The following is a 25,698-nucleotide window of genomic DNA, read 5'->3' as shown; positions in this document are numbered from 1 at the left end:
TGAGTTTGTGATCGAAAAGTAGAGGAAATCCAGAGCACCTTACACTTCAAGAGATAACACATCAAGGATTTCGGAGGAGGAATAGATCTCATGGACTAACATTCTTCCAGACAAGTTAGATTTGGAAGCATAGAAAAATGTTAAGAATGAAATTCTGAATACATAAACAGAAGCAATGAGGAAGGAAAAGGAGATGCCTGAAGAGGAGGGATGTGGATGCATAGGAGACTCCTCAACCAATTTAGATTTTTAGAGGGTATATGTAGAGAAGATTGAAACAGTAGGAGGCCACAGAAAATGACTGTGTGAATATAGATAGCATGGTCCTATAAAACTAGTGTCAGAAGTGTGAAAACAAGATGAGCTAAAGATGGTGGGTTAAGATGGTAGTTCAACAAAAAAAGAATTTTTTAAGCTGCATTGTAGTAATAGGAGGAAAGAGAATAGGAAGAGGGGGGAAGGGAGTAAGCATTTTAAAGTGCCTACTATGTGCCAGATACTATGCTAAGTACTTGAAAAATATTTTTTTTTGATCCTCTCAACAGCCTTGGGAAATGGGTGCTCGTATTATCCCCATTTACGGTGGAGGAAACTGAGGCAGGTAGAAGTACAAAGGTCACACAGCTAGCAAGTGTCTTAGGCAGGATTTGAACTCATGTCTTTCTGACTCCACGTCTAGCACTGCTATCCACCAGCTGCTTGGATTGGGTGAGATGATGATAACTCACAAGAGAGAAGGAAGAGCTCTGCAGTTCTTAGTTTGCTTCTGTTTTCTCTGACAAGGAGAATGTCCTTTGCCCTAGAAATGATAGACACCCAAGTAAGGAGGTTAGTTAGAGAACGTCTGGTTGCTCTTGATCAATCCAAAATCATCAGCCTAGATGGATGACATCATAAAAAATTTAGTAGACAACCAAGTCATGGTTAGGCAGATTTGTCACAGAAGATCAAATATTGTGCCTATTTAAAGAAAAAAAAATAAAACAATTCTGCCAGTTAGAGGCCAGTGAGCTTGACTTCAATTTCTGGGAAAATTCTAGAACAGACTATTGAAGAGATGATTAGTGAACATCCAGAAAAAGCAAGGGTGTTTAAGAAGAGACAACACGGCTTCATTGTGGGGAAGTCATGCCAGACTACCCTCCTTTCCCTTCTTTTGACAGCACTTCTAAGTTGGTACATCAAGGGCACACAGTAGGTATAGTTTACCTAGACTTCAGCAAAACAGTTGATAATATTTTATGCTATTTTTGCAGAAAAGAAGGTGAGATGTGAATTAGATAATAATACAGTTAGATGGATTGGGAATAGGTGGGATGGCCAAACTCAAAGAGAAGGTGTTGATGGTTCCATGTCAACTCGGTAGATCCTCTCCAGTGAGTGCCCAAGGGATCTGAGCTTGGCCCAATATTGTTTAACATTTTTATCTGTGACTTGATAGGGGCATAAAAGATGTATTTATCAAATTTGTAGTTGATACAAAGCTAGGAGAATTAGTTCCCATGATGGATAGTAGGGTCATCACCCAAAAAATCTTAACAGGCTTCTATGTCCTATGAAAAATATCTCAGAACTATATGGAGAGTCCCAAATGTCTTAGTGCCATTTTAAGCTTTAATAGCTTTTGGATGTTCCATCTTTGTTTCGAAAACTTTTAATTATAATATTTATGTTCCATTGATTAATCTAAGCTTGTGTATTTAATTATCATTTGGGTTTTCTCCCTCCTCCCACTCTAGGAATACGAGGAAGCACCTACTGTACTTTTTTCTAGCCCAGACCCTTGTGGGATTATCAACCCCCAGAGCACAGTGGAGTTATTGGTGATCCTGGAGACTCAGGTTCTTGGAGAATATGAGTGCACAGTTTACATTGCCATCTTTGGGAGCAAGGACCCACCACTGGTGAGAATGTTGAAAAGTGAACAAACATTGTTTTACCCCGGCACCAAGGTATAGCTAGAACTTGCCATGCTATTGGCCACACCCATCATGCAATTTCTTATCTTCCAGCTTCTTGCAGTTGTAGAGTTTTTTGTTTGAGTTGCAGAGTCAGAAAAATGCAATTCTGAGGCTTCTGCTAAGAACAAATACTGCAAGTTAGCCTGCCCTGTCTGCAGTTGGGCAGAAAAGAGGTTTACATTCTCTTCACATTTGTAATCACTAGAATCACATTCTAAACAACTTTTTAGGTTCTCTGGGCTCCATACATTTCCTTGTACTGACAGCTTGCTACATGTGTAATGCAGGGTACTTGGTCTCTTGGTTTCCTCATATGTACAGTGCAGGGAGGTTGGAGGTGATAACCATTGAGATCCCTTTCACCTCTGTGATCTGTGGTCTCTCTAAACCTGAGACTCATCATTACTGAGTCTGATACTGACCCAAGTGAGGGGCATGATAACTGTTATCCATAGCCCCTTGGCTTAACCTTGTCTTACAAAGGACTGGCTTTCAGTTTACATTTTCTGCAATTGAGTGTGTTTGCCAAGAGTCAGAAAAATCACATAGTGATCTCACTTGTTGAATGTTATATGCCACAGAAGCTATCTCACTTATGAATCAGTTAGTTCTTCAGCATCCCGAATAGAAGCCAGAAAAAAGACAGTTTTTTTTCCCCAACAGTCAAAGCTATTCATACCTATTTAAAGGAATTGACTCCATCTCCGAATGGATTAGATATTGCTGTTTGTAGTGTTAGGCTTTCTCTTCTTTGGATAACATTTTATTATTACCTCTTGTGTTTATTTGCCTAAAAGCCTCAAACATCTAGATGTTAACTGATTCAGCGAATCCTTCAGCCTTATATGTCTGAACAATCTGCTGAAAATCCTGACATATGCCCACTTTATGCAAGCACTCAAAAGAATGTTGCTAACCTACTCTCCAGAAAGATTCTACTCTTTCTAGTGCTACTGTTTCCTTGAGAAATCTGTATGGTTAACCTTAGTCATTTTATAAGTCAAACTGACAACCCAAATGGTTGCTGAGCACCAGTTCTTGAGATGTACTCAACTATTCCAGGGAGAGTTCTCTCTACCTTTGATTCTTCTGGAACTGGGGCATGTGCGCCTGGTGTTTTTCAATTCATTTTTCCCTTTTTAACTCTCCCATTCATATTCAGAATTAGCAAGTGAAGAAGGAGTAGATGTTGCTCTCAATACTGTTGAAGAATATTGCCTGCCTGGATGGGGAATGACTGCATGTGATTGTGGAAAAAATACTCAATTCAGTGGAAAAAGAAGGAGCCAGAAGCCTGGTCATGCCCTTGACTGAGGAGTGTCAGGAAATTCAAATGGACAGGGAATTTTTGAGCACCTCTTGTGTGACATGCAAAGACCAAATAGTCCTCACCCTCAAGAAGCTTATGCTCTGCTGGGTATAAACTACTTGTACGATGTATTTATAGAATGATCCAAGGGTAGAGGGAAGTGCTAGCTACAGGTAGGATCAAGGAAGGCCTCAGGTAGGAGCTGGTCCCTGAGCTGTGCCTTGAAAGGAAACAGATTTTATAGAGGGAATTTGATGAGAGAGAACATTCTAGTCACTGGGAAATGGTTAGGAGACAGGTGTGCCTGGACCAACGAGGATGCGAAGGGGAGTAATGCATCATGGGTCTGGAGAGAGAGGTTGGAGCCAGACTGTGAGTGGCTCTAAATGGCAGACAGAAGAAATTTTATGTCATCCTAGTGGCAGAGAAGAATGGAAGCTTCTTGAGTAGGGTGATAACATAAACTGGGGAAAGCAGCCATGTCCTCCCAAGATATGTCCCTTGGCACTTGTTCAGTCACAGAATCCAGGCCTGGGTGGGTCTCACTCAGGGCACCACTACCAGCAAGAAGGGATGTAAGCCCTTCTTACTCTCTTGACTTCTGATTTTTGTAACAGGAATGAGAAGAATTTACTATCTTGATTAAAATGACAGGTCAGTCATTGTCAGTCTTCTCTTCTGTTCTTTCCCTCTCTTGGGATGCAGACTGTCCATTTAAGGAGCGTTGGGGAAGGCCCTGTGGTCAATGTGTTTCCTGACAGAATTGATTTTGGCAACATCTATGTCCTGAAGGATACATCCAGGACACTCCATCTATCCAACCAGTCTTTCATTACCGCCTTCTTTACTGCACATTTGGTGAGTATATGATGGAACTGTGAAAATGACACTTTGGAAATCCCAATCTTACCCAACATATCTTGGGAAAATGATGGCCAAAAGGTAATTAAATTTGTGCAATGTTTCAACTGTCAAATGCAACCTCTTTACACATTTTGTTATTCATTATAATCCTTCTGTTGCTCTAATGCCTGTAAGATGCACTATGATGTAAAGGAAAAAGCCCTGGGCCTAGAGTCAAGTAGGGACTTATTTTTAAGGTAAGGTAAGGACTTATTTTTAAGACTTATAAAATAATTTCATATCTATAGAACAGCTCAGAAGTCAACTAGTTCTTTTTTCTAAATGTATTTCTTAATTTTAAAATGTTTTTAATTATTTATACAAAATTTCAATATACAAGCAACAGAAAGGATTAGATGTGCACCCTTGAACTTATGTTACATAGTTTGGTTTTTAAAAGTATATATATTACATTGAACAAGGTAGTGACCCAGCTACTGTGTTTGTTAGCATCTCTTTCTTAACTATTTTGTTATTTTCTGTGTATTTTAAAATGTTTTAGTGATGCTCGTTTTTTCTTACATCTCAATCACTACATAGCCCTTCCCCTTCCAACAAAATAAGTCACCTCAAGCAAAACAAAGAAACCCATTGTCATGTCTGAAAATCTTAAGTCTCATTCTGTAACCTTAGCTCATCACCTCTCTGCCAAGAGACGGGGAGCTTATATAAACACTGCATGGTGCAGACAAGCAGGGCAAGCAGAGCTGTCAGGTGTTCATCAGTCAACAAATCTGCTGAGTGTGCTTTGGCAACTGGGTCCCCTCTTCTTTTTGTGGACTTGAACTCCCCTAGGAGCTACTTCCCTCGAGAGAATGTATTTTCAGAGGAAAAGGGAACAAACATATGTTGTCCCTTTTCTATTTACTCTCTTTCCACCCCTGCTCCCTGCCCCTTCATCCACCCTCTCCCCTTCCCCAGCTTGCATGTGAAAGGAGTACTGGGTCTGGAAGATTATTGCCTTTCTCCCTCAAACAAAATATTCTATCAATGCTTGGGTCTTTGAATTTCCAGCCATAAAATATCTCTCTGGATGTGCAAACTTCGACAAACCCAAATACTTTAGATCTCCTTACCTGGTTTGCTGTCTCCATACCCCATCTCATGTGTATAGTGTGAGACAAATATAGATGACACAGGCAAGATCACCATCTTTTTTATTCAGTTCTCCAAAGCATAACACAACCCTCAAATTACTGTTAAATATGGTACTATTCTAAGCTGTGGCTGCTTGTATGGGGGGCTGGGGGTGGGAAGGGAGAAGAGGCTGTGGCTAGTTGTTTCCTTTTGTTTTAAGTGAACTTTGGTAGGCTGACCTCAAGATATTTTATATGTTTTGTAGTACTTTGAATGAAGTTTCTTTTTCTATTTCTGTTTCTTCTTGCTGGACTTTGTTAGTGAGATACAGAAAGACTAATGATGTGAGGGCATTATTTTATATCCTGCTACTTTACTGACATTATTTCAATTGATTTTGGTTGATTTCCTGGGCTCTCTGCGTAAGTCATTTAGTCTATCATATGAAAATGGTTTTAATTGTGTTTCCTTTTTACATATGTTCATTGCCTCAATTTCTGGTTTTTTTTGTATTATTACTACTTCCAGCATTTCTAGAACCTTATCAAATAATAGTGGTACCAACAGACATTCTTGTTTTACTACTGATTTTATTGGAAAGGTCTCTACAATGTCTCCATTACAGATGATGCTAGTTTTGGATTTGCTAGTTATTTTTTAATTAATTAATTTTTTGTTTTCAACATTCATTTCCACAAGATGAGTTACAAATATCTCCCCATTTCTAGCCTCCCCCCACCCCAAGATGGCATGTATTCTGATTGCCCCTTTCCCCAGTCTGCCCTCCTTTCTATCACCCCACTCCCCCACCCCTTATCCCCTTCTCCCTTACTTGTATAGCCAGATAGATTTCTATACCCCATTGACTGTATATCTAATTTTCCAGTTGCATGTAAAAACCACTTTTTAAAAAAATTTTTTTTTAGAACATTGAGTTCCACATTCTCTCCCTTCTTCCCTCCCCACCTACTGTCCTTGATTAGGCAAGCAATTCAATATAGGCCATACATGTATCATCATGCAAAATACTTCCATAACAGTCATGCTGTGAAAGATTAATTATATTTCCCTCCATCCTATCCCGTCCCCCATTTATTCAATTTTCTCCTTTGACCCTGTCCCTTTTCAAAAGTGTTTGCTTTTAACTACCCCTTCTTTCAATCTGCCCTCTCTTCTGTCATCCTCCCCTTCTTATCCTCTTCCCTGCTACTTTCCTGTAGGGTAAGATACCCAATTCAGTGTGTGTGTGTTATTCCCTCCTTAATCCAAATCCAATGACAGTAAAGTTCACTCATTCCCTTTCACCTACCCCCTCTTCCCTTCCATTATAACAACTTTCTTTTGCCTCTTTTATGTGAGATAATTTACCCCATTCTATCTCTCCCTTTCTCCTTCTCCCAATATAATCCTCTCTAACCTCTTAATTTTATTTTTTTAGATATCATCCCTTCATATTCAACTCACCCTGTGCCCTCTGTCTATATATATGTATAGATAGATAGATAGATATAGATATTGATATTGATATCAATATCGATACATATATATATATATATATATATTATATATATTCCCTTCAACTACCCTAATACTGAGAAAGGTTTCATGACTTACAAATATCATCTTTTCATGTAGGAATGTAAACAGTTCAACTTAGTAAGTCCCTTATGATTTCTCTTTCCTGTTCACCTTTTCATGCTTCTCTTGATTCTTGTGTATGAAAGTCAAATTTTCTATTCAGCTCTGGTCTTTTCATCAAGAATGCTTGAAAGTCCTCTATTTCATTGAAAATCCATTTTTTGCCCTGAAGTATTGTACTCAGTTTTGCTGGATAGGTGATTCTTGATTTTAATCCTAGCTCTTTTGACCCTCAGAATATCATATTCCAAGCCCTTTGATTCCTTAATGTAGAAGCTGCAAGATCTTATGTGATCTTGATTGTGTTTCCACAATACTCAAATTGTTTCTTTCTGGCTGCTTGCAATATTTTCTCTTTGACCTGGGAACTCTGGAATTTAGCTACAATATTCCTAGGAGTTTTCCTTTGGAGATCTTTTTCAAGATGTGATCGATGGATTCTTTCAATTTCTATTTTACCCTCTGGCTCTAGAATATCAAGGCAGTTTTCCTTGAAAATTTCTTGAAAGATGATGTCTAGGCTCTTTTTTTGATCATGGCTTTCAGGTAGTCCAATAATTTTACAATTATCTCTTTCCTGGATCCATTTTCCAGGTCAGTGGTTTTTTCAATGAGATATTTCTCATTGTCTTCTATTTTTCATTCTTTTGGTTCTGTTTTATAATTTCTTGATTTCTCATAAAGTCACTAGCTTCCATTTGCTCCATTCTAATTTTTAAGGAATTATTTTCTTCAGTGGTCTTTTGGACCTCCTTTTCCATTTGGCTAATTCTGCCTTTTAAGGCATTCTTCTCCTCATTGGCTTTTTGGACCTCTTTTGCCATTTGGGTTACTCTATTTTTTAATTTGCTATTTTCTTCAGTAATTTTTGGGTCTCCTTTAGCAAGCTGTTGACTCGTTTTTCATGATTTTCTTGCATCACTCTCATTTCTCTTCCCAATTTTTACTCTGCTTCTCTTACTTGCTTTTCCAAATCCTTTTTGAGCTCTTCCATGGACTGAGACTAATTCATATTTTTCTTGGAAGCTTTTGATGTAGTAACTTTGTCTTTGTTGTCTTCTTCTGGCTGTATGTTTTGATCTTCTTTGTCACCAAAGTGTGATTCTATAGTCTGAGTTTTTAACACTATCTGCTCATTTTCCCAGCCAATTACTTGACTTTTGAGCTCTTTGTCAGTGTATGACTGCTTCCAGAGTGGAGAGTGCTCTGTCCCAAGCTTCAGCGGTTTTGCATTGCTGTTTTCAGAGCTACTTCTAGGAACCTGTAAATTTTCAATTCTTCTGAGGTGGTATGATCCAATGAGAGGTTTTCACTCCTCTCCTGGCCTGTGCTGTGGTCTATGAGTGATGTTAAGTACTTTCTCTGCTGGGTAACTACCAGGAGGACTTCCTCTCGACAGCTGCCACAAGTTCTGCCACACCAGCGCCCACCCCAGGACTGCCAACCAGAATAGTGACCCAGATCCAAGCTGGGCAAAACAAGAGAATCCTGCCTCAGTGCCAGCAAAGAGATGTCTGCACTCCTGCTCTGATCTGCCACTTGATTCCCCCCACCATCTGTGGGCCGGAACTCCAGAAGCAGCCACGGCCACCTCTGCTGCAGCCACCTCCACCACCCCAGGGATGGCGCCCTTCTCTCACCCATGTCCAACAGAGTTTTTCCACTAACCTGCTAAGTTGTCTTTGCCATTTGTGGGTTGAGAAGTCTGGAAACTGCCACAGCTCAGTAATTCAAGGCCCTGAGGCCTGCTCCACCTGGTCTGCTCTGGCCTGGTCTGTCCTGACACAGCCCACGCTGGGCTGTACTCCACTCCCATCATGGTGTGATAGACCCTTTCCAGCAACCATCCAGGCTGTCTTGGACTGGAGACTTGTTTCACTGTCATTTTGTGGTTTCTGTAGCTCTAGAATTTGTTTACAGTCATTTTTTACTGGTGTTTGGAGGGATTTGGGGAGAGAGAGCTCAAGGAAGTCGCTGTTTTCAGTCTACCATCTTGGCTTCAGCCCTGGATTTGCTAGTTATTGATATTGTTTACCATATTATGGGAGATCCATTTATTCCCAAGTTTTTTAGCATTTATTTTTGTTTGTTTTTTGGCAGGGCAATTGGGATTAAGTGACTTGCCCAAGGTCACACAGCTAGTATATGGGTCAAGTATCTGAGGCCAGATTAGAACTCAGGTCCTCCAGACTCCAGGGCCAGTGCTCTACTTACTGCACCACTTAGCTGCCCCTAGTGTTTATTTTTAAACAGGAATAAGTATATCTCATCAAAAACTTTTTCCTCATCTATTGGTATAATCATGAGATTTTTATTGTTTTGTTATTATTATGGGCAATTATGTTCATAGCTTTCTTAACCAACTTCTTATTCACAATATAAATCCAATCTTATCAGAGTGATTAATCTTTTGACTATGTTGCTATAGTCACTTTGCTAATATTTTCTTCAACATTGTTGCGTCAGTACTCATTAGGAAATGCCAGTTGTCTATGGTTTTTTTTTCCCCTGCTTTAACTCTTTTTTGTTCGGTTATTGGGGCCATATTTATCTCATAGAAGAAGGCTGTTAGGATGCCTTTTTCCCTATATTTGTAAGCAATTTATGTAGTATTGGAGGTAATTTTTAGAATCAGGTGTCATAGAATTTGAGAGTTGGGGGGACTGCAATAGCCATCTGGTTTGACTCATATGTGAAAGGAATCCACCTCATAATTCACCTGACAAATAGTTATCTACCCTCTGCTTAAAGACCTCCAAGGAGAGAGAACCTACTCCTTTTTTGCTATTGTTATTTTTGTGTAGTCAAGGAAAACAAATTCTCTCATTGGTTATGTTAAAAAATGTCTATCTCTTTCTGCACATTGAGTCAGTCACTGTCAGAAGGTGTGTAGCATTCTTCATCATTGGTCCTTGGAAATTGTGGTTGAGTATTATGTTGATCAGAGTTCTCAAGTCTTTCAAAGTTGTTTTTATGGTTTTGTTCTTATTATATTAATTGTTCTCCGGGTTCTGCTTACACTTCTCTGCATCAGTTCATACAACTCGTCCCATGTTTCTCTAAAACTGTTCCCTTCATAATTTATTATAGCACAATTACAGCAATATACCATAACTTGTTTGGCTATTCCCCAGTTGATGGCCATACCCTTAATTCCCAGTATTTTACCACCCCAAAAGAGTTGCTATGCATATTTTTGTACATATGGGTTCTTGTCTTCTTGCTTTGATCTCTGTGGTACATACACATACCCCTGAAATTGCTGAAAACCAACCTACCCCCTACTGCCTTAGACAACCCATTCTAATTCTGCATCACTCTAAATTTTAGGATGTTTTCCTGATATCAAGTCTAAATTTACCTTTTTGCAATTTTCACTCATGGTTTCTGGTTCTTCTTTCTGGGGTCAAAAAGAACAAGTCAAATGTTTCTTCCATATGACAACCCTTTGAATATTTTAAGACAACCATCATGTCTTCTTTTTTTCCAGGCCCTATGTCCTCATATGACAGAGAGCCAAGTCTCTTCATCATAATAGTTACTCTTCTCTGAACATTCCCTAGTTTATCAATGTCCATCTTAAACTGTGCCATGCTAAACTGAATGTAAGATTCCAGATGTGGCCTAATAAAAGAAAAGTATAGTGAGACTCTCACCTCTCTATTCCTCTAAGATTTACTTCTCTTAGCTGAACACAAGACTGCATTACTGTTTTTGGCTGCTGTATCACACTGCTGACTCTAATTAAGCTTGCTACTCACAAAGACCACCAGGCCTTTTTCAGAACAACTCTACAGAACTATGCCTCTCCATCTCAACCTTTTAAAGTTGATTTTTTTTACCCGTCTAGGATTTTGTTTCTTCCTGTTGAATTTCATCTTAATAGACTCAGCTCTAGTGTTGAGATCTGTTAAGGTCTTTTTGGACCCTAATTCTGCTGCCCAGTGACTTAGTTACCCCTCCCAACTTGGCGTGACTTTTACATTTGATGAGCATGCCAATTTCCCCACTATGTTCTATGAATGTTTGGTCTAATTCACTTGCACATGTGAGCCTGGTGTTATTCCCTTAATAGCTCATTTATGGCTTGTTTAATTTATTTTTCCTCATGTTTATGTTTCCCCACGTTCCTTGTTTAAATTCTCCTTTTCTTGTTTTGTTAATATAGGTATCAGTTGCATTTTTGTAAGTAGCCTCTTAGGTAACTTCCATCTTTACATCAATAATCCAGTGATATCATATTCTAAACCCTACTTTTTTAAGTAATTACTACAATTACTACTACAATCCTGACTATAATTTCTTGGTACTAGATCTCTTCCTGACTGCTTGCAATATATTTTCTTTGTGTTGGAAGCTATTACATATATGACTATATTCATTTTGGGTTTCTTTTAGAAAGTACCCTTCATAGTTTTGGGGGGGAAAGAAAGAAAAATTGAAAAAAAAACTAGTTGTTGTGAAACATAGTTTCTTGAAATATAGTATTCTGGGGTTTTTTGTGTTGTTTTCTTTCTTTTCTTTGTTTTTAGTCAGGGAGTCCAATGATTCTTAAATCATCCAATCTCATCTACTTTTCTGAGGCAGTACATTTTTTTAAAGAAAAGATCTGATCAAGTTTTTCTTTTTTTAATTTTATCATTTTTATTTAATATTTTAGTTTTCAACATTGATTTCCACAAGATTTTGAGTTTAATTAAGTTTTTCAATCAACAAGCATTTATTAAAGATCTACTTTGTGCCAAACACTATGCTAAATGCTAGAGATATAAAATAGAAATGAAATAATCGCTGTCCTCGAGGAACTTAAATTCTACCAGGAGAGAGAAAATATATACATATGTTGGCAAATACAAGATACATACAGAGTAGATACAAAGTCATTTTGTAAATGAGGCTAGTAGAAGTTGGAAGAAAATGGCAACCAAAGTGTCATATAGAAGGTTGTACTTGAGCTCAGTCTTGCAGGAGACTAGCAGTTCCAAGAGGCAGAGGTGAGGAGAGTCTATACTCCAGGCATGGGAGCAGCCAATGCAGAAACAAAGTAATGGGAAAGGAAGTGTATGAAGAACAGTAAGAAGGCCAGTTTAACTGGACCCTAGCATGAATCCTAGAGATATCAGAGAGTCATTGGAGTTTACTGACATGGTTAGGAATAACATGGTCAGATCTACACTCTGGGAAAACCTATTGGCAGCTGAGTGGAAGATAGATTAGAGTGGGATAGCCTGCAGGCAGAGAGACCAAAATAAAGTGTGTTGAGGTGGATGGGGATAATGAGTTCCATTTTAGACATCTATGTACCTGGGATATTCTCCCTTCTCACCTCTTAGTTTTCTCAAGACTCAGATCAAATCTCAATCCTGCAGGGGTCTTATCCTACCCTCATAAGTTTTAGTGCATTCCTTCTACTCTTCAAATTCAAATGGTTTACCTATTTTATTATCTTTTTTCATAAAACAATCTTTTTTATTTAATTCAATGTTTTTTTTACTTTCAATTTTATTAATATCTCTTTTGATCTTCAGGATTTCTATTTTGTTATATGACTGGGGATTTTTTATTTGTTCTTTTTCTAGCTGCTTTTTTTAGTTGCATGCCCTTTTCATTATTCTACACTTTCTTTTATGGATGTAAGTATTTAGAAATATAAATTTTTCTCTTTGTACTGCTTTGGCTACATCACACAAATTTTAGTATATTGTCTTATTGTTATCATTATCTATACTACAATTATTGATTGTTTCTATGTTGTTCTTTGATCTGCTCATTCTTTAGGATTAAATTATTTAGTTTCCAATTAAATTTTAATCTATTTTTCCAAGTCCTTTATTGAATGTAATTTTAATTATATTGTGGTCTGAAAAGGGTGCATTTATTTTTTCTGCTCTTCTGCATTTACTTGTGAGCTTTTTATGCCCTAATACATGGTCAGTTTTTGTGAAGGTGCCATGTACAGCAGAGAAAAAAGTATACTTCTTTTTTTATCAGATTATTTTATTTATTTTTTTATTTAACATATTTAGTTTTCAGCATTGATTTTCACAAGAGTTTGAATTACAAATTTTCTCCCCATTTCTACCCTCCCCCCCAATCCAAGATGGCATATATCCTGGTTGCCCTGTTCCTCATTCAGCCCTCCCTTCTGTCACCCCACTCCCCTCCCATCCCCTTTTCCCTTCCTTTCTTGTAGGGCAAGATAAATTTCTATGCCCCATTGCCTGTGTATCCTATTTTCTAGTTGCATGCAAAAACTTTTTTTTTTGTTTTTGAACATTTGTTTTTAAAACTTTGAGTTTCAAATTCTCTCCCCTCTTCCCTTCCCACCCACCCTCCCTAAGAAGTCAAGCAATTCAACATAGGCCACATGTCTATCATTATGTATAACCCTTCCACAATACTCATGTTGTGAAAGACTCACTATATTTTGCTCCTTCCTAACATATCCCCTTTTATTGAATTTTTTCCCTTGACCCTGTCACCTTTCGAAAGTGTTTGTTTTTGATTACCTCTATCCCCATCTGCCCTCCCTTCTATCATCCCCCCTTTTTTATCTTCTTCCTCCTTTTTTCCTGTGGGGTAAGTTACCCAATTGAGTATGTATGGTATTCCCTCCTCAGGTCAATTCTGATGAGAGCAAGATTCACTCATTCCCCCTCACCTGACTTCTCTTTCCTTCCTACAGAACTGCTTTTTCTTGCCACTTTTATGCGAGATAATAATTTACCCCATTCTATCTCTCCCTATCTCCCTCTCTCAATATATTCCTCTCTCATCCCTTAATTTTATTTTATTTCTTTTAGATATCTTCCCTTCATCTTCAACTCACCCTGTGCCCGCTCTCTCTCTCTCTCTCTCTTTCTCTCTTTATATATATATATATATATATATATATATACACACACACACACACACACACACACACATACACACTCACATATACATATATATATATATAAACATATACATATATGTATATATGTGTGTGTGTGTATATATCTGTGTGTGTATATATATATTCCCTTCAGCTACCCTAATACTGAGGTCTCATGAGTCACACACATCATCTTTCCATGTAGGAATGTAAACAAAACAGTTCGACTTTAGTAAGTCCCTTGCAATTTCTTTTTCGTGTTCTTTTTCTTGATTACCTTTTCATGCTTCTCTTGATTCTTGTGTTTGAAAGTCAAATTTTCTATTCAGCTCTGGTCTTTTCACTGAGAAAGCTTGAAAGTCCTCTGTTTTATTAAAAATCCATATTTTGCCTTGGAGCATGATGCTCAGTTTTGCTGGGTAGGTGATTCTTGGTTTTAATCCTAGCTCCATTGACCTCCGGAATATCATATTCCAAGCCCTTCAATCTCCTAATGTAGAAGCTGCTACATCTTGGGTTATTCTGATTGTGGTTCCACAATACTCAAATTGTTTCTTTCTGGCTGCTTGCAGTATTTTGTCCTTGACCTGGGAGCTCTGGAATTTGGCAACAATGTTCCTAGGAGATTTCTTTTTGGAATCTATTTGAGGAGGCGATCGATGGATTCTTTCAATTTCTATTTTGCCCTGTGGCTCTAGAATGTCAGGGCAGTTCTCCTTGATAATTTCTTGAAAGATGATATCTAGGCTCTTTTTTTGATCATGGCTTTCAGGTAGCCCAATAATTTTTAAATGATCTCTCCTGGATCTATTTTCCAGGTCAGTGGTTTTTCCAATGAGATATTTTGCATTGTCTTCCATTTTTTCGTTCCTTTGGTTCTGTTTGATAATATCTTGATTTCTCATCAAGTCACTAGCTTCCACTTGCTCCAATCTAATTTTTTTTTTTGCTTTTTGGCAGGGCAATTGGGGTTAAGTGACTTGCCCAAGGTCACACAGCTAGTACAAGTGTCTGAGAACGGATTTGAACTCAGGTCCTCCTGACTCTAGGGCCGGTGCTCTACTCACTGCACCACCTAGCTGCCCCTCCAGTGTAATTTTTAAGGTAGTATTTTCTTCAGTGGTCTTTTGGACCTCCTTTTCCATTTGGCTAATTCTGCCTTTCAAGGCATTCTTCTCCTCATTGACTTTTTGGAGCTCGTTTGCAACTTGAGTTAGTCTGTTTTTTAAGGTGTTGTTTTCTTCAGTGTATTTTTCAGCATTTTGGGGGGTCTCCTTTAGCAAGTCGTTGACTTGTTTTTCATGGTTTTCTTGCATCCTTCTCATTTCTCTTCCCAATTTTTCTCTACTTCTCTAACTTGCTTTTCCAAATCCTTTTTGAGCTCTTCCATGGCCTGAGACCAGTTCATGCTTTTCTTGGAGGCTTTTGTTGTACACTCTTTGACTTTGTTGACTTCTTCTGGCTGTATGTTTTGGTCTTCTTTGTCACCAAAGAAATAATCCAAAGTCTGAGACTGAATCTGGGTGCGTTTTCGCTGCCTGGCCATATTCCCAGCCGACTAATTAGACCCTTGAGTTTTTCAGTGGGGTATGACTGCTTGTAGACTAAAGAGTTCTATGTTCCATGCTTGGGGGGATGCGCCAGCTCTGCTACACCAGCACTCCTCCTTCCCCAAGAACCCCCAACCCGGACTGGACTTAGACCTTCAGCAGGCTCTGCACTTCTGCTCTGATCTGTCACTTAATTCCTCCCACCAGGTGGGCCTGGGTCTGGAAGCAACTGCAGCTGCAGTTCTGTAGCTGCCCCACCTCTGTTGCCCCCAGGGCGGTAGCCGAACAGTGAACTCCTTCCACTCCCGCAGCTTTTCCCACTAACCTTCTCTGTTGTCTTTGGTGTTTGTGGGTTGAGAAGTCTGGTAACTGCTGTAGCTCACTGATTCAGGGCACTAGGGCACACTCCACCCGGCTCCTGGTCTGGTTGGTCCAGGTGCAGCCCACACTGGGCTCTGCTCCCCTCTGCTCCACTCAGCTCCCAGCTCTGTGCAGGATAAACCTCACCCAGAGACCATCCAGGCTGTCCTGGGCTGGAGCCCTGCTTCCCTCTGCTATTTTGTGGGTTCTGCAGTTGTAGAATTGGTTCAGAGCCATTTTTTATAGGTTTTTGGAGGGACTTGGCGGGGAGCTCACGCTAGTCACTGCTTTTCAGCCACCATCTTGGCTCTGCCCCCAAAAGTATACTTCTTCCTAGTCGCATTCAGTTTTCTCCAGTGGTCCATTATATCTAACTTTTCTAAAAGTCTATTTATATTCCTAACTTCTTTCTTATTCATTTTATGGTTAGATTTATCTAATTCTGCAAGGGATGAATTGAATGAATTGGATGAATCTCTGTTAGTATAGTTTTACTGTCTATTTCCTTCCTTCTACTCTTTATAAATCTTGTATATGCCTAATTATTTATTTATTATGTCCTCCATTAGAATCTGAACTCTTTGAGGGAAGGAATTCTTTTTGCTTTTCTTAGTAGCTCCAGTTCTTGGTATAGTACTTGGCAAGTAGCAAATACTTAAAAAATACTCGTTGATTGATATGTCGAGTTTTGGATGCCTTTGAGCCATCTAATTCAAAATGTCTATTGTAAGCCAATCATGAATAAGGCTTAATCCAAAAGTCAATAAGCCCCCATGAACCATAAATGCAATTTAAAACTACATTACCAGGTAGTATTTAAAAGACTATAGTTTATAAACATGCAAAGTTCATGTAAAACACTCCTCATTTCCCTCTGTAGAATCAGTATTCCAACCAACTTGCTACCCCAGAGGGTAGCAAGAGGCACAGTAAAGATTCTAACCCCACCCTCCCCTAGGCTGAGACCTCAGGCAATAAGGAAGCAAAATGACTTCCCTGCAAAGGACTGGTCCAGCCTCCATAAAACAGGTGTTGCATGCGGGACTGGAGCTTAGGAGACAGATTAGGATCTAATGTATAGATTTGTCAATATGGAGTTGATTATTAAATCCATGGAAACTGATTGGTCATCAAGTGAGTATAAAGGAAAAAAGGGGATTTGGGATAGAACATTGGGGAATACGCAGAGTTAGGTAGTATAAAAGAGATGATCTCCAAATATGACTGAGGTAGATTTGGAGGAGTAGGTCATGGAAGTTGAATAGATTGAGGAAGTAGGACATTAGTGTATTTGAGGGAGTATCAGTATTTTATACATATATATACACACACATATATACATACATATATACATTTATATATGTGTATATATACGTGTATATATGTATATTTATGTGTGTGTATGTGTGTGTATGTATACATATATACATACATATATATGTGTGTATATGTATGTGTGTATGTATATATGTGTATATATGCATGTGTGTATATATGTATGTACGTATGTATGTATGTATGTATATACGTATATTGAAGTCCCTTAGCATGGAGGCAGAACATGGGGAGGAAGGTCTGTGAGCCAGTGTAACGCCAATCACAGCAGCACTCATGAGGACTGCTGCTGTGAATAATTTTAAAGGTCTAATCGCATAGTATAATGAACTCTCTATTTATTCAGAACTAAACATTGTTGAATAAAGTAAAGCATGACATTCATAGAAATATCCTTAAGTAAAACATATCATTTGTAGTTGTTTACACAATCAGGGGATCACAGGTTAGGATCTTCCCTAGCACAACACATTATGCAACATATATCATTGTATCCCCAAAATCAGGGGGTCCCAAGCCAGAGTCTTCCCTAGCACAATGCAGCCTTAAGGGATAGCAGAAAATACCCACACCATCCACCCCTAGATAACAGTAAGAACATCACACTACACAGCATATATCATTGCATCCCCAAAATCAAGGGGTCCCAGGCCAGGGTCTTTTCTAGCACAACACATTCTTAAGGGATAGCAGAAAATACCCACACCATCCTCCCGTAGATAACAGTAAGAACATCACACTACACAGCATATATCATTGCATCCCCAAAATCAAGGGGTCCCAGGCCAGGGTCTTTTCTAGCACAACACATTCTTAAGGGGTAGCAGAAAATACCACACTATCAACCCCTAGGTCACAGTAAGAACAGTATCCTTACCAAGTGTCCCAAGTAAAGTCCTCTTCCATCTTAACTTGAGGTTGACTTCCAAGTCCCATGGCTCTTCCTCTGTGCACTGACTGCTCCTGACTCTTGCTTGGATTCACATGTGGGCAGCTCTCCACTCCTGCTCCATGTCTCAGCTCATGGGGACTGCTCCATTCCAAGCTCTTCCTGCTGCTGCCTGACAACAGGCTCAGGGGCTCCTGCCCGCAGCTTCTGCCTCTGGGAAAACAAAGCTTAACCGGGCAACAATATTGAAACACACCACCAGTACCACCATCTCAATTCATTTTCAAAGTCCAGAGGCTCTGTGATTACAGCTCTTTCAAGGGGCTTAAGCTGAGCTTCCTTCCCATGGGCAGGTTTCTGCCCTATAGCTCTATTCACTTTCAAAGTTCAGAAGCTCCTTCAGCAAGCCTCTGCCATCAGAGGTCTCCTCTCCACTCTCAGAGGTGTCCTCTCTTCATTCTCTTCCCCTCAGTGCTGGGTCTGTTAATATCTGCTTTCTCAACATTGGCCCTCAGCATCTGATTGGCTAGATCCCTCATGTACATGTCTGATTGGCTAGAGCCCACATACAAACACATTCCACAGTGTTAATCGAATAGGAAGATCTTTCCCATCTATTGATAGGCCTACGTGACCTGCTTTGAGCTTTGGCCCATCTAACAGCTGTGGTACAGCCTGAGTCACATGGAGCCTGAGTCATATGAAATGTATGGTGGGAGGAGCTTGCCCAACAAAAAAAGTGGGAAGTGAGAGCAGGGCAGAGCTGAGGGAGAGAAGTTAGTGCGAGTGAAAGAGAGAGGAATTTTTTTCTGGGTGTAATATCAATTAAGTTGGGGATTTCTTACTGTTTTAAAATGATTAATTAAGTGTCTTTGAGTCTTACTAAGTGCTAAGCCCCAGGCCCAAACCCCTAATTACTAGGTGCTAAGCCTATATGGGTGTGAAGCTTCCAGGGTCCTGAGGGGAGGTGCTAACTCCAGAGCCAATCATAGCAGCCTAAGTTCTGGTCATTCAGATGATGTTTGATGATGTCTGAAATGGTATAGAAAGAGAAGACAGAGCTACTTGCTCAGGGCTCTCACTCTTGGTGGCTCGCTGATGTGGAGATTCCAGGCAGCTGCAGCTAAGATCTCTCCGGCTTGTAAACTGGATGTTGGAACTTTGTTAAACTCTGGTAACTGTGTATTGGGATTTGAATCAGACAAGGTCTGTCTATGTTGGTAATTTGTTTGTATTTTGCTCTGAAGTTCAGGGTGCTGGTTTTTTCCCCTGAACTAAGTGAATGGTATTTGTATGCTGGATTAAAGTAAGCTTGTCAACCCCTTAACGTTGCTTTCCTTAGTAAAGCAGATCAAAAGAACCTGGGCTTTGGCAGCATGCTTGTTGTTGGGCTTGTGTTGGTCTTTGACCCCCACAACAGCTCCTAGCCAGATTGTTCAGACACTGGGGGAACTTATTTGTGGAGAACCTTAACAGAAAGAATGCTTAAGATGTCAGTGATCCCTGGATTGGTGATGTGTACAAACTTTTTTATTACCATGGTGAATTTTGCTTTCTGGTATCTGAATAAATATCTTGGTTTTGCCTTTGAGGAAGAGAGTTTATTATATTTTGTGAATCTACTCTGGAAATGCTTATGCATATTCATAGCAGTTGCTATGAGTATAGCACTGGCATTACATTTGGCAATTAGGATGGGATCACAAAGTATAATGCTTCAATTTGCTCCAGGATCCACGGCCATAACAATCTCTTGTTGAGACTGTAGAGACCAGGAACCTAGAGGGGGGGAATGTAATGGCAAGCAAAGTGGGATGTTTTTTGGTATTTTTCTGTTTGTGTTATTCAGTTTCCCAGCCTCAGTCTTACATGCCTCTGTGCTGATCCAATCAGACCTGTGCAAGTGGGCTCTAACCAATCAGATGTGTACATGTGGGCTCTAGACAATCAGATACATACATGTGGGCTCTAGCCAATCAGATGCTGAATAGAACTATATAGAGAGCCAGTGTTGAAAAAGCAGACATTAACAGAGCCAGCGTTGAGGGGGCAAGCCAGTGTTGAGAAGAAGAGAATGAAGAAAGGACACCTCTGAGAATGAAGAGAGGACACCTCTGAGAGTGGAGAGGAGACCTCTGATGGCACAGCCCCTGAACTTTGAAAGTGAATAGAGCTGTAGGAGAGAAATCTGCCCATGGGAAGGAGGCTTAGCTTAGGCCTCTTTTAAGAGCTGTTAAAGTGAACTGAGCTGTTATCACAGTGCCTCTGGACTTTGAAAGTGAATTGAGATGGTAGTGCTGGTGGTGTGTGTCAATATTGTTGTTAAGCTTTGTTTTTCCAGAGGCAGAAGCTGCAGGCAGGAGCCCCTGGATCCTGTTGTCAGGCAGGAGCAGGAAGAGCTTGGAGTGGAGCGGTTCCCATGAGCTGAGACATGGAGCAGGAGTGGAGAGCTGCCTACATGTGAATCTAGGCAAGAGGCAGGAGCAGTCAGCCCACAGAGGAAGAGCCATGGGACTTGGAAGTCAACCTCAAGTTAAGATGGAAGAGGACTTTACTTGGACACTTGGTATTGATTAAGGAGATTGTTCTTACTGTGACCTAGGGGTGGATGGTGCGGTATTTTCTGCTACCCCTTAAGGATCTGTTGTGCTAGAGAAGACCCTGGCCTGGGACCCCCTGATTTTGAGGACACAATGATATATGCTGTGTAGTGTGATGTTCTTACTGTGACCTAGGGGTAGATGGTGTGGTATTTTCTGCTACCCTTTAAGGATGTGTTGTGCTGGGGAAGATCCTAGCCTAAGACTCTCTGATTGTGTAAACAAGTATTTTGGGGAATGCTACTGAACGCAATGAGATATATGCCATATAATATACTGAGTGTTAGGATAGATAGATAGATGTATATGTGTATATATACATATATATATATAATATATTTTGCTTAAGTATATTGCTGTGAATGTTATGCTTTACATTGAACAATGTTTAGTTCCGAATAAATACAGAGTTCATTATAGTATGTCCTCAGATGTGATGCCATGATTAATGTTATAGCCGGGTACTGAACTCATTGTGAGAGGAAAGAGAATGTCCTATGAGTCAAATAAAAAATCCACTATGATTTGGATTGAGTGATAAATTTGGATAGGGTGAACCTCAGAAGAGGCGAGATTGCTTAGTGAAGGTGGTAGAGGGAATGCCTGGAAGTGGCAATGAGGTAGGAAGGAATATCCTGATTGTACTACCACAGCCAGCACATGAAGGGTTTGAGAAAAAGAGGAACAAGAACTAGAAAGGATGGAGAGGGAAGTGGTACCATTAGGAGGGAGCTTGGTCTCTGTAAGGGCCAAAGATAGAAGGAATGAGAAAGAAAGACATTTAAGATGAAAGGAAGTTTGTTCATTATGGAGCATGCATTCCAGAGAGCACATAAACCTAGACTAGGAAATTGGAGGGGGGAGGAGGGCTGAGGTAGATAGGCCCTTTCCCTGAGGGAGGAGATGAGTCAGGGTTGGGGAATGGGTCTGTACACCAGCTAGCCAGGAGTTCAGAATCACTGTTTTTTTGATGACTTTCCTGGAGAATCATGCTTGTGTTAATAGTTATAGAAATTAGAGTATGCCACCCAGAAATCCTCTAAATGTCTAAAACAGGCAAGAAATTGCCATAATTACACATTAGTACCACCTATTACTAAAATAACCAATTCAAACCTTTTCTTGCAGAAAACATTAATTGGGAACTTTGATAGATAGAGCTTTCTTCCTTTCTGTCATAGTGCTCACTCAGTATTAAGTATGGAAGCTGCTAGGTGGGCAGTGCATGAAGTGCTAGACATCACTTCAGCAAGATCTGAATTCAAATCCTGCATCAGACACTTACTAGCTGTGAGCTTGGACAAGTCACTTAATGTTTGTCAGCCTGTTTCCCCATCTGTCAAATGGATATAAAAATAGTACCTACCTCCTTGGATTGTTGAGAGGATCAAATGAGACAATATTTGTAAAGCTCTTTGCAAACCTTAAAGCATGGCATATAAAGGCTAGCTATTATTACAACGGTGGACAATACTTACTGAATTAAATGGAATCATCTGCTCGCTCTTAGGAATGAGGAAAGCCAGGACTATAGTCCATATTTCTTGTAATTAGAGTAATCAATACAATTGCCAGGAATGTTTGGTTCCCCTTTTCTTGTTTGAGTCCTTGCTGGGAGGGGTCATTCTACCTCTTTTTTCATTTTATATGAATATGAACCCTCCTTGGATGCAGCTCAAGCCATCAGCCAGTCTGGAACACCAGGTCCTGTCATTCAGCCTTGACATAGCAGTAATTATGGAGACTGGGAGAAATATCTGTTTGTTAGTAGTCGGGGTATTAGGAAATGGGGAACTGAAAGTCTGCTCTCACAGGGCTTTTGTGAGGATAAATTAGTCTGGAAGGTACTTTAAGCTTTTCAAAGAAAAATGCTGTATGAATATTGCTTAGTGGGGTGAGGGGGTTTACTTTACAACTGCACCCCCGGAGACCAGCCAGACTGGATGATTTGTTTATTTTCTTATTACAAGCACACCCAGCTGGAGTTCCTGGGTTCAGGGCATCCTAATTTGGTGCTTCTATTAGTTGATGATGCCGGAGCACTATCGCATGAATTGGAACAGAGTCTTTGATCTGGACCTTGGAGCCACTTGAATGTAGGCCGTTACTCTCAGTTCTTTTCTGGGTGGATACGGATTTAAACAAGAATGCACCACAATTCAGTGAGGTCCCAGGGCTTCAGGAAGATGGACCTAGATGTTAGAATGTCAAGAGAGAGCCTGGAAGGAGCCTCTCAAAAGAAATGTACCAGTAATGCTGAATGTTCTTCTTACCTGGAAAGAACCACAACCAGAAAACTCTCAGGGAGCTAGAGGCAACAATGGTGAGGATAGGTCAATATCATTTTGTCTGGGCAGACTTCAGTATTGGTCTGCAAGATTTATGTCTACTTTTTATGGAGATTCCATGCTGAGTTGAGTTCATTATTTCTCAGCACCTACTAGGAAGAAATAGATATATGTATATATACATGTATATATATATATATATGTAATATATATATATATGTATACACACACATATATAATTTCTCTTTTGCTCTGGTTCATTATCTTTATGGATACTGAAGTCCTAGTTTCTTGAAAGTCAGTGGTTTTTTGGGCCATAGGCAAACATCAAGAGATGCTCCCCATGCATCATTCTATTCAATGGCCAGCCAGGGACTAACATGTTTGTATGCAACTAATACAGGATCTGCAATGTCTCACAGAGCACTTGACTTCCCATTTTTTGAGGAATGATTCCAGTGAAGAATGCATTCACCTTCTTAGGCACTCACTTCCAGTTCCCATACTCAGTGATATGGCATGGTATAGATAAATCCTGGGCAGTCACCTCCCCTTCAGACACTCTCTCAATGTCCTCCTTAGGTTCATCGCAAAGGGATTAGCTTGCCTTTTCCAAGACTTTCATGGAGCTAGCATATCATGTCTGCTCTAAGATGTGGCTCTCCATTCACCCATATATAATAACAATGCTACTTGTAGCTGCTGTGGAGGTGTAAGGCCAATAACACCAGCACACAGGAGGGCTGCTAGCGCATATTCTTTGATCTGCTTTTCTAAGGAAAGCAACTTTAAGGGGTATACAGTCTCACGTTAATCAAACATATATATATCATTCACTTAGTTCAGGGGGAAAAGTCAGTACTCTGAAGTTCAGAGAAAACACAAACAGAAATTACAAGCAGAAATTATATAAACAGAGCAAATAACACAAATCAGCAAACAGGGCTTCTAACTGTCTGTTCATAGCAATACATACATAGTTACCAGAGAGAGAAGCACCAACATCTGGGTTTTCAAAGCAGGGGACTCTTTAACGGCTGCCCAGAGTCTCATCTGGCCAAATCACACAAACACTCTTCTGCTGAGTGAGCCCTCAAAGCTCTTCAGGGTCAGAGGGCATCACAACCATGTGACTCAAATTCATGTGACTTAAGCAGGTCATCAAAGACTCTTGATTCAATCAAAGGCAAGGCTCGATCAAAGGCATTTGGTTGCCTTAGTGCTGAGAAGCACTCCAAAAGAAAAAAAATAGCAAAAAATCCCACTTTGCTTGCCCTTGTACCATATTATGATTTATCTAATAATGCCTAGCACTTGCCTTTTCCTTCAGAAGAGCATCATGAGAAATGGTAAATGTACAAGAAGACAGCATTTAGCTGCTACTGGCTTAGTCTGATTAATCTCATCTTTTGTGTTCTATCACCTGATAGCCAATGTGATTAACTATGGAATGTAGACTTGTTGAGGCAATAAAAGTAGTATAAATATAACTGAAAAAAATCCTAAAAGATCCCTGAAAAATAGATACAGGTCACAAAGAAATATAATTTAAGCAGCTTGGTGGGTCAGTAGATAGAATTCTAGAGTTGGGGTCAGAAAGACCTGAGTTCAAATCCTGCCTCTGATATGTTATTAGATATTTGACCCTGGGCAAGTCACTTCACTTCATCTGCCTAGGTTTTCTTATCTGTAAAATAAAGATAATACTGTAGTATTAACTATCTAGAGTTTTTGTGAGTATAAAATGGGATAATTTTAAGGTATTTTGCTAACCTTGGAACACTGCATAAATACTAGCTATTATTATTAGAACCAACTGAGCCATTTCATTTTTTTGTTTGTCAACAAAAGAGCTAAGGACTACAGCCTTCCCCTAACTATACTTTTTAGATACCTTTGGAAATATAAGGACTGGATTACCAGTGATAGACTAATCACCAATAAGTCAACTAGGCCCTACGCCAATGTTATAGTGTGGGACAGTTTGTGTTTTTACTGATGAATAATTCATTATGGTTACATAAATGAGAGAAAAATGAATTACTTAAGAACTTCAGGATTATTTTATTAGCATAGACTCATCCCTAATAATGATGTAAAGTTAATGTGTAAGGTTACTGACTTGTTTTGATGAGTAACCTCCAAGGTACCTAAGTTTGTTATCATTATGTACCTGTAAATAAACAAAGAAATTACACTGGGGAAGATCTAGATTATTAACCCATTTCCCAAAGCCCTCAGGAGAAGAATACACCCTTCTAGAAATTGTTCCAGATGATTACAGTTAGCTGGGTAGGATGGGGGTGGGAAGAGGCAAAAGTGATAGGAAGGGATCTTTTTAAAATCAGAAACATATATGTCTATATGCATATATTTAACATGTGCACATATTCTTTGTTGCATCTTTTCTACTACCATGTCATAATTCCTTCCAAGATCCAGCTGATGTGCTGGTGCTAATTATACTTTCCTTGCTTTCTTTTCTTGGTCCTTTGTAAAATATCATAATGGAGGAGTTGACTTGTTAATATCAATATGTATCTAAAATTATCCCTCTGTCTTATGAAATCTAAGTGGAAATTGCTCAATTCTTCTATCCTTGAAAAAGTTTCAAAATATAATAAGCTATAACTGGATGTTAACAAAAGTTGGGTGAAGACCAAAGAGCTGTCAAGAGACAAGGATGGAGAAGAGAGAGCCTATAGAGAGACTCAACCTCAGATCTCTGGAACCCAGAAATGGCAGCTGATGGAGGCAGCCACAGAATAGTGAAGAGTTCCTGGGTCAAGCCAGTAACTGCAAGATGACAAACCAATAGTAGCAGAGTAGCCTTGGTGAGCAAAGCAAGAATTACTACTCTATTGATTGAGTTCCTGGATTCAGTCCAGGAATCCCTGGACCACACCAAGTTTTA

General features: G+C 39.6%; 1 protein-coding gene across 1 annotated transcript in view; it reads left to right on the top strand.

The window, feature by feature from the left end:
- The window catches only part of HYDIN (HYDIN axonemal central pair apparatus protein), a 455,510-nt gene that overhangs the window by 168,239 nt on the left and 261,573 nt on the right, over positions 1-25,698 (top strand). Inside the window, exons 16-17 of the mRNA XM_036750079.1 lie at positions 1,740-1,904; positions 3,976-4,128. Of these exons, the coding sequence (XP_036605974.1) occupies positions 1,740-1,904; positions 3,976-4,128 (318 nt within the window). The remainder of the gene's footprint in view (positions 1-1,739; positions 1,905-3,975; positions 4,129-25,698) is intronic.

This window comes from Trichosurus vulpecula, chromosome 3 (genome assembly GCF_011100635.1).
Source record: "Trichosurus vulpecula isolate mTriVul1 chromosome 3, mTriVul1.pri, whole genome shotgun sequence".
Classification (NCBI taxonomy): domain Eukaryota; kingdom Metazoa; phylum Chordata; class Mammalia; order Diprotodontia; family Phalangeridae; genus Trichosurus; species Trichosurus vulpecula.
The sequence above is the reverse complement of the archived record's forward strand: the minus strand, read 5'-3'. Positions and strand labels throughout refer to the sequence as shown.